General features: G+C 38.9%; 1 protein-coding gene across 7 annotated transcripts in view; it reads right to left on the bottom strand.

Moving 5' to 3' along the window:
* Positions 1-982: 982 nt before the first annotated feature.
* Positions 983-10,101, bottom strand: part of LOC104141192 (solute carrier family 22 member 15-like) — a 31,976-nt gene continuing 22,857 nt past the window's right edge. Inside the window, exons 11-16 of one of the 7 annotated variants that reach the window (XR_011142264.1) lie at positions 9,490-9,648; positions 8,079-8,306; positions 7,180-7,284; positions 3,450-3,541; positions 3,176-3,281; positions 986-2,365 (exon numbers count right to left, since the gene is read on the bottom strand). Coding sequence is in view for 4 of the 7 variants with exons in the window: in XM_068950845.1 (XP_068806946.1) it covers positions 8,280-8,306; positions 9,490-9,648 (186 nt within the window). In the remaining 3 variants the exon portion in view is untranslated. The other 6 variants (XR_011142266.1, XR_011142265.1, XM_068950845.1 and 3 more) reach the window with 6 other exon arrangements.

Genomic DNA, 10,101 nt, shown 5'->3' with positions numbered 1-10,101 from the left:
CATACAAACACACACACACACCCTCCCCTCTGTGCTAATACTGGTTTTTCCCTGGTGCCTTTTTATCGATGGTTCAAATTAAGTCTTGAATTTTAATACAAATTTAATTACGCAGAACATCTTATAAGTTCAGTGTAGTGCACAGCTTTCCTAACAAAAGTCCCATTCATAATAAAATGACATGTGCATCCATTAGGGCAGAAATTGAAGGGGTATGGACCATCACAGAGATTTTGTACATTAAGGGAAAAAAAAAAAAACTATCAGGTGCTAATCAAAAGGATAATAGCTGGCAGGAAATAAAACCCACAAACACCAAAGATTTAGTTCATACTCTATTTCATCTTGAGCAGGACTGAAGAAAATATACCCATTTATACTCTACTGGCATAAACAACAATAAAACACCATAGCAACAGCAAGCGAGTGTACAGGTTTAAGGAACAGATGGGCAACAAACTCAGAAGATGAATTAAGCCTGTCCTCACTCCTTTCACTCAGCATCGCAAGTGCAGCTTGGCCTTCTTTCGAGCCAGAAGAAGTCATACTCGTGCCTGCTGCTGGCACCCTGCATTTGGCAGAGGCTGGGGTGAGACACAGAGCCTGAGTGGGGGTTTTAACACTGTTTGCTAGAGCCAGAGACCAGCAAGAGAGGTTTGACAGCAAAGGGAAGGATTTCTGCAGTCCTTTTTGTCCCAGCAATGACAACCAAATAAGTTACTCCTCCTTCACACTAAGTCCTCTCTATTCTAGTTTAGAAATCAGATCTTTTCAGCAGACTATTTACCATCTTCACAATAAATCAGAATTAAAAAAAAGAAGTGCTGAAGGTCTAGGCAGAGATTCTATTTTCTTTAGTGGTTAAACTGCAGCCTCCAGCAAACCTAAACCAGCTTCAAGAAAGGCCTTTCAAACCTTCTCCGTTATTGCACCAGTATGCAAAAAGACAACAGATTTTCCAAGTGGCTCTTTTTTTGCATACCTACTCCAGTGCGTGAGGCCAGTTCCTTCCTTCACAAGCCTCTGGCAACTGTTGGTGTTTTTCGTGTCAGTTTTCTGCCACTATGCCCATCACAGTACAAAGTATTAGCCGCAAACTTTAAATTAGATGTGCTGGAGTATTCATGTTTGGCTTAAGAAATTTATTTCATCCCCTCAGATTTCTTGTCTTCAGATCCCTCAGTACAACCAGATTCCTCCAGCACTGCCCGACAGAATAGACTGCTGGGTAACCTCCAGGAAAACACAGAGGAAATTTACAGTTTTTATTTTCCAAAAAAAGAAACCTATAACATGCTGAGAAATCACGAAATCACAGAATCAGGACAAGCTGCAGCAAAAAGGCTGGCCTTTACCATGCTCACTGACAATCTGGTGGCATCTCAAGAAAACAAAACAATCTACATCTAAGCAATTCCAGACACCCGTACCATCCAGCAAATTGGGGATGGTAGGACATACTATAGGGGGAGCAAACACAGATGAAAAGTCTATTCAAATCATGATTCAAGACCTATTGTACTTTATGTATCCCCGTTATTTACCTGAGGAATTTTGAGCAGTGGCTTCAAGTACAGCACCTGTACGTTTGTGGATAAGCTCTAGACGTCAATAGCAAGTTCTGCAAATTCTGAGTAGCTTGCTTCCTCCTCCCCCCTTTTCTTATCTTTTTGAACTGATCAATTAACCCAGTATCTCATTATAGCTTTTCCAAAGTACATTTCTGGCCTAAAAACACAGCAAAGTATTTGACTCAATTGAGTATTTGACTCAATTTAACTCAACGTTAAGGTGAAATCAATGTAGTCTTAAGGGAAATTTTTTTTTCCATTGAATACATCTCATCTGAGGCATACCATAAACCCACTACACATGTAATTTTATGTAATTAGTCATGTGTTTGTAAACCTACCAGTTCAATCATGTTTAATTAGCCACAATGTAATTGGAACATTTGAGAGTTAAATGTTGTCTTGTTGAACTGATAAATACCTGAAATGGCTAATTAGTTCCATCACCAATAAATTAAATTTAACTAAAATCCGTCATTAATAATTATTTTCCTTCCTTCCTGGTGGACCACTAGGATTAAGATAATAAGCAGCCAACTCAGATCCGCAGCAGTTTAAGATCACAACTGCAAGCGCCCTCCTGCCACCAAATATACTCTTCAACAACACATTCTTTAACAAAGATGACTATTTTTCGCATGTCATTTTTTCCCTTTCTTTCAAATTACAGTTCTAAAACTAATTTTTACCCATTTCTTTGATAGGAATTACCAAACGAAGGCAAATTTTAAAAGGTACTTCCATGTGAGGAGCAGGGAGAAACAATCACCTCAGCATGTAGGTATTTGACTGTTCTGTGGAAAGAGAGACTGTCAGTTATAAGACTTTTTGGAGATGGCCCTGTGCACACAAACGTCCTGAACACCTCCGAAGCAGCTCAGCACAGGGGACGGGCACCATCACTCCAGGAGGGATATTTCCACTCCTGCACGCAAAGGACTCAGAGAGCTGGGATAAACTCTGCAAACCGCAGCTGCACTTACTTTCTCTGGAGTTTAAAACCCAAGAAATTGCAGTATACAAGTGCAACCTCCAGTAGAGAGTAGGAATTAGGTAGCACAGAACAAAGCAGCAATGATAAAAGCTACTTTGTGTGGATGTCCCACCCGGGCTGCTGCAGCTTGTGTGCCGAGGAACAGGGCTGTTGCTGAGGTGCTGGAGGTCGTGTCAGGCTCTCAGTCCAACTCTCCCAAACACTCCACCCGGGGGGAATCAGCCAGGAAAAAATCTCAGAGCATTAAAAATACTCCTCAAATCCCATCAAAGCAGCTCAGGAACTGACCGTGGGGGAACCCCTCCTCTATTTAAAGGGAAGGTAGGGTTCTGGGTCCTCCTCACAGATAGCTGGAGATGAGCCCCTGCAAGTCAGCGTAGTCACTCCAATCCTGGTACAGCGGCTACAGCTGCTACTTTATCAGCAAGGCTTAACACAAATAAGATCAATTACATGCTTAGAGTTTCCTTACGCAAGCAACTTGAATCATTTGCTTACCCATACAGAGACACAGGGATAGATGGACAGACGTAATAATCTAAGGCCCTAGGAAAGCCTCCATTTCTAGAAATAATTGGAACGTTCTGAAAGGAGAGAAACCAGACAATACCATATAACACATTAAACTGCCAGGTGTGTCATCAGGTCGAGTGCTTCTGTTCGTTGTTACTATTCCTGATCAAGGATATCTGCAGCAGAGCCAAGTGGCAGCAGATCTAAAATGATAAAATGAAACAAATCTAATGCAATGTTAGTTTGCTGAACTGACTGCCCTATGATCTCTTGAAATCAAGAGATTAAGAGGCTTTAAAAAAAGGCTTAGACAGTTTTATGAACATAGCTTATCATAAGGATTGAGTAACAGTTCGAAACAGAAGTGATACCTCCGGAGCTGAAGCAGAAAGCCTGGCCAAGGACACTGCGTGTCAGGTGCTGCTGCTGCTCTTCTGCTCTGGGTGGTCAGGCCTTCCACCTGCTGCCCTCAAGAAAAGAGAGAGGGCACATCCTGCTTGTCTACAGGAATATATCCATCTATGATCTTGCTCCTGTGCTGGCTGCTATCTTATACACATGTCCTGCTTTAGCACCCATAGTCCCCATCAGGGCCCCTACACTGGCAATGGGCTTCAGATCTTCCCCCCCCCCCCCCCCTTTAAATCACTTCCCCAAAAGCACACTGGTTGTGGGGAAGAAAGGAAAAAGCTCAAAGGAGCTGCTAAGTGGGCCAGTAGACATATTAACAATTCAGGGCAGCCCTAAGGAATAAAAAAATGCTGATAATCAGGAGAGATGAGATACTACATTTACCAATCTGCCACGCATAACCATCTATTTTTACTCCATCCTGCAATACCCTCCAAGGCCTTAGAGAAAGTTAATCCTCTGACAGTCACCTACTGTCACTGAATACTGACACCAAGCATTTATAAACGTGACCAATCATGAGACTGGGGCTGGTGAAAAGAAGTAACAGTTTCTTTGAATCTGGATACGCACCTGGAGTATCGCCATTTTGTGCACACAGATTCTAGTGTCCTTAAACATGCAGACAACATACTGTATGGTCTTTCTTTTCCTTCTCCTATCAATATAAGGAGCTAGAAAATTCAGTCAGGCCTTTGGTTGCTATGGATGGGATACAGGTAAGAAAAAAGATAAGAGAGAACATAAGAACAACCATGGGAGCAAGACTGTGACACACAGGAGATGAAGTGTTGCAGATGCAGAATTTATCAGGAAAAGAGTTGAAAGGTGAATAGTCACAAGCTTTACTTGGAGTCTTCCAGGAAAAGGACATTCAAATATAGCCAGCTGGACATTGGCAATACTTTTATTTGGCAGCCAAAAATCCAGTACAGAAAGTTTCAGCCCAAATGATCGAAGACGTTAAAAAAAAGTTACTAGCCAGTGAGTCCACTTAGTCTTAGCTGTTGTTAATGTGACTTGGTTGCTATTACATGAAAAGATGTCACTTCAAAGCAGTGCTTCTAGCCCCCTTTTATTAGGAGAAAAGCTGAGAAAAGCCAGTCTAAGCTTGGCATCTCTTTGGGTTGCCACAGGAATCCATGCCATCAAGCCAATTCACTTAGAGTTATACTATACCTTCATAAGCTATCAAAACTCCTGCAACGTGTTTGTTTCCTAAATCACTCATCCTAATACTGGCTTGTTTCCTAAGCCAGGAGGCTTCCCAGGGGACAGGAATACATCTGGTGCAATAAGAATTGTAAACGTTTTACACCAAGTTAAGACGGGCCTGATGCACATCATGCCACAAGCATGTAGGAGTTGAAAACAGAACTTGATTCCCAATCTGCATCTCCTTTACTTTTCAGCCACGTGCCACTTTCCTTTTCCCTCACAAACATCTCCAGCTTCTGTGCTCTGTCCTCCTCAGGTGGGCATGCACAGAAGTATGCCCACTAAACACCACAACCCACACACTGCTTTGCAGATTTGGAAATCCTGGCAAAAAGAAATTCTGTTACCACAAGAAAGATCATCCAAGTTTTACAGATAGTTTGCCTGGAGCTGTACATCTGTTGATCATTTCCACAATTTTAACTCTAATGGAAGGACTGCATCCAGCAAAAATCATCTCCAAGAAACTTTGCATCTCCTGTAGCAAGTGACGCAGAGTCAGATGACCTTTACAACAAACTGCTGATAACTCACCGCGTGGAAAAAATTAAGGCAGTTGTTTGCCTCAAGCAAGCTAAAAATTGAATGGCAGAACCAGCTGGTTACAGATGGTACTGTGAAAAGTTCACTTCCTTCTTTCTCTGCTGCTTAGCTGCAAGAGCATTAGTCAAAGCAAAGGATTATTTGTACTTCACTCTACTCAGATTAAAAAGGATAAATTCTAAAAATGAAACTATAAACTTCAATTCAAGCAATGACATACAGCGCTCTGACAAAACAAGAAATTGCTTTGATGAAACACAAAATGGGATAATGAAAAAAGATCACTGAGATGAGCTTGACACGAATCCTGTGCAAAGTTACTTTTCTGTGAAAAGAACTCAAGTGCTGTCTTCACACCTGACCCAATTTAAAATCTGGGGGGGGGGGGGGGGGGAATCACTGGCCGATGATAATAAAGCTGAGGATATTTGCAAGTCAGGGATATGTAGAGTGAGCAGAACCCCCACTGGCACTGTGTGTTGACCCTACCCTTAGAATAGCTACAGAACGACAACAAGGGAGAAGAAATACAAAAGAATGCATGCAACCAGAGGAGCCACGGGGGAATCCTGGGGACCGACACATTTAGAACAGATACTCTTCCCCTGAGAAGGCGTAAATTGGGGTTTAACCAAACCTGGCCAAGAATTAAAGGATAAAGACTGCATAATGACAGGGAAACACAATTAAAAGGTAAGTGGCATAAATGAATGCTCTAGCTCTGCCTCCGCTCAGCAATCTTAGCTCGTAAGACAGAAAACAATAGCACTTATCAGGAAGAAATACAGTAAGATTAAAGGTGAAACATGGAAGGGGGGGGGGGGGGGAAGAATCCTTTCAGACTTCCTTTCTAGATGGCCTGCATCATGGATGAGCTTAAGGAAAGCACATAGGCCAAGGTAAGGTAAGAAGCAAGAATGAAAGTTTCCCTACCTATTCTCTTTCAGGAGCTCGAGACAAAATACCAGAACCATGTGCCAAACCTGGCCTACAATCATAAAAAAAAAGCAGCTGCAGGTACCACGTATTATAACAGAGCTGTTGAAGAGATCATTAACTTCTTTCCAGGATTCACAGCTCTCTGGCCATCAATCCATTAAATTTACAAAAAAAAATCCACCGAGGCAGAGAGTTCATTAATTCCACATCAAATAAACCGAAATAAGCATGCTCAAAATACAAGTGATATTTGTTTCATGTTTTTTAAATGACGTGGAATAAAAAAAAAGAAAAAAATGCACTGATGTAGGGCAATGCATTTAACATCTGGCAGGAGGGGGGAAATAGACTGCCAACAGATAACAGCAGCCTCAGGAAACTCCTGTTCGGAGTTTTGTTGCTGTTTTATGAATACAACTTTAAAATATGCTATTTCACATTTTCTTTTCTCACAAAAAAACTGAAGTCAACAGTAACAACACTCGGTCCTCACTATTTCTAGTTGATATCATTATCCTTCACAGAGGTATAATCAGTCACTACGGTTATAAATGTTAATGGAATGGAAGATACTAATATTATTCAGAAATACTTTCATCAGCCCATTTCTACTGCTCACAAAAATGAAGTATGACAAAAACAATGAGGAACAATAATCAGAAGATAAAAGTTTGCATCATATTCTGTATTTTGGTGGTCAAACTTCAGCCCCAGAGGTTAAACACACACATACACAGTCCACCACTATGTTAACATTATCTAAGCACTGTTCTGATGGCCAATTAACTTTCATCTCTCTGAGACCTGATCAGGCTATTTGTAAAGCACATGCAGACTGATAAACCCATACATAGCACAAGTTTCCATGAGCCATCTAGGCACAGCAATCTGTGTATACATATATACGTTTGTGTGCATGTATGCATATGCCCGTGCACTTGTGTGGGTGCCTGTTAATTTGCAGAAATATCAACTAACTGTGAAACTTACTCAAAATGCAGAGGCACTTCATCAGCCTTTTCTTATTAGATGCATTAAACAATGGGCCAAAATCAAAATGATGCAAATATTCTTCAAAAAGCCTGGGTAAACATCCTAGTGAAAGAAGCATTCATAACAGACATTTAATAAATTTATTTTTAATAAAAAAAATTGTACTAGCCATCAAGAACTAACATTCATGATGCATCTGTATGTAAATGTAAATATATTAACTGTTAACCAGAATTTTCCTTTTCTCCCTACAACTGAAATTTTCAGTTCTTATAGGAAAAGTCTTTGATTATATATATTACATATATATCAATAATTTCTGATAATTTCTAGCTACAGAGGTGCAGCTAGAACTCAGCAACCTTTGACTGTAAGTATTCATCTCCTCCTTTAAATACTCTTTTCCCCACACTCAAAAAGCTGTTATCTTTTTTTCCGTATAGTATTGTTTTTAACTTTATATATCTTTTCATATATAACTGGATCAAAAAATTACTTTCTCCCCCACTAAAATGCATTTATTCCCCTTTCACATCTCCCGCTCAGTTTGACTAGGTTTCTTACGCTAGACACACTAAGGCCAATAACCTGTAAAAATCTTTGGTATCTTCATACTGTGAGGTATACTGTAATTTAAAGCCAAAAGACCGTCTTGAGAAGATTAGCATGTAGAGAGTGCTGTTACTTTTCACAATTACAGCTTATCTGAACATATAAGGCCACCTAAAGTTAAAATTATACATATCACAACTGCAACGCTATAGCTTAATCTGAAGCTAACAATTACATTTTGTAAAATAAATTAATTGAATACTTCATCATTTTAAGAAGTTGTAGAAGAGTCCAAACATCCAAAGTCTGTTTGTAAGTCATAAGTTAATGCACAGACTTGTCACCTTTTTCACAAGCTTTGATCAATTTTTTCCATCTTCTCAATTTGACTCCACATAAAACCGTTCAACATGCTGCAAATAGCATTATACATAAAATCCTCTGAAATTCCCATTCTGATATCAGGACGCATCAGGACTCTGCCCGTCAACTGTTACAGCACCTTCTCGGAAGCTTTATTTTTCACCAGAGGCACCTTTGGAAATTTAAGTATTTTCTTCTGACTGGTTTACCTGTCAAACAGATGAAAAATATTTATTAAAAAACAGTTTATACATCTTATTTTTCCTATCCAACCGTATAGGCTAACAAAAATTTGGAAGACCAAATTCACTGATTTAACAATTTTAACAAAATTAATTCCAAAAAAGCACAGAAATTATTCCTTTCTCCACCATTTCAACTGAATGCAGGATTACTATGTATTAGACTACTGTAAGCAGAAAGGGCTCGTAATACGATTAAACTGATGAAGTGTACAGTAATTATTAGATAATTAACAAGCTTGCCTATGAAGACATGCATTCGCTTATACCTATACTAAGCCTACTTACTTCCAAGTTAACATTTTCGCTGTTACAGGAAATACTTTGTGAAGCCAACTGCAAAATTCGTAGACGCATTTCACATTTCCTATCATGAGCTAAATAAGTTTCAATTTCCTTACATTGAAGTTTATGATGCTATACAAGTTAAGGCTTTGATTTCCTCTTACTATAATTTACACAAACAATGGAAATTGGTTTGCAGCCTTTGTACTACTAAGTCACAATATAATGACACTCTGAAATTAAAAGCTGAAGACAACGTGATTTTTAAACCATCCCAGCTACACTGTTTGAGGCCTCCAGTTATTGCCTGTTTAAACAAACAAAACTTCTCCCATTTCAAGTGTTTTATTTGGTGTGCATCCGCAACAACAAAACACTTCAAATGGTTCTAACCCAGGGGATTAATAAGGGATAAAACACTTCTTCAAATATATATCTCTACACTGTATTTCACTATGAAACACGAGAAAGAAAAAGGCACGATCTAATACAGGAAACATTTTCTTAGTTGTCTTAGGGTAAAAGTACAAGGCATGTTAGTGAATCTATTCTCCCTGCTTATTTTACAATGCCTTTTAAAATTTGTTTCTCCTTCAGTTAGCAAAACAGCGTTGGCTTACGTGTAATTTCATACATATAAGTGAAAAATTATAGCTTTTTGGACTGTAAGGCACTAAACAACTTAAAAAGGAATACATTTAATTCTCTACTTAATGCAAGAGAAAGACTGCTTAACGAAGTTCATGCTCAGGTTTATTCATGCACAAACTAAGTAATATGCTTATATTATACATGCTAATATCATAGCTTGCCTAAGATAAAGGGAAAATAACACAGACTACAGCCAAAAAAAAAATTACTCTGCCTTTTTGTTTTTAAGCATTTGGTATTTGGGAATCTGAAGATCTTCAACGCTCTCTGCAACTGGCTTATTTAGTGTTTCTGGCAGAAGGAGAGTCAAGAATCCAGCTGACAATCCACTGATTCCAAACACCATGAAAGGTACAGAAGGACCAAGAGATTTCTGAAATTAAAAATCCACAGTAAAAACCCAATATTATTCCCTGCTCTGTAAAATATATTATCCATATGAACTACAGTCAAAACCACACCCACACACCTACCCATGTATTTGCAGAATTACACATAAAGAAACACAGTAAATGTGATTTCACAGGAACAGCTTCTTAGGAAAACTTCTTTAGTGTGCAGGCCTAAAAGTATTCAGATACAGAGCAAACCTTAGCAACACAGACTGCATTATATGATGATCGGTTCCCTAACAGATTAACGCAACACAGAATGTTAGATTCTTTCTGAAAAGAATAACATAGTTATTTTTAAGCATCTTGTTCATTAATTCTTGGAACTGACCAAACAAACTTTATTTAATTTCTCATAAAAAGACGGATTTTTTCAAGGGATTTAATGTATCACAATCAGCAAAATACTTTTGAAAAAACTTAAAATATCGAGT

Source organism: Struthio camelus, chromosome 7, assembly GCF_040807025.1.
Source record: "Struthio camelus isolate bStrCam1 chromosome 7, bStrCam1.hap1, whole genome shotgun sequence".
Classification (NCBI taxonomy): Eukaryota; Metazoa; Chordata; class Aves; order Struthioniformes; family Struthionidae; genus Struthio; species Struthio camelus.
This window is presented reverse-complemented; position numbering and strand designations above follow the sequence as displayed.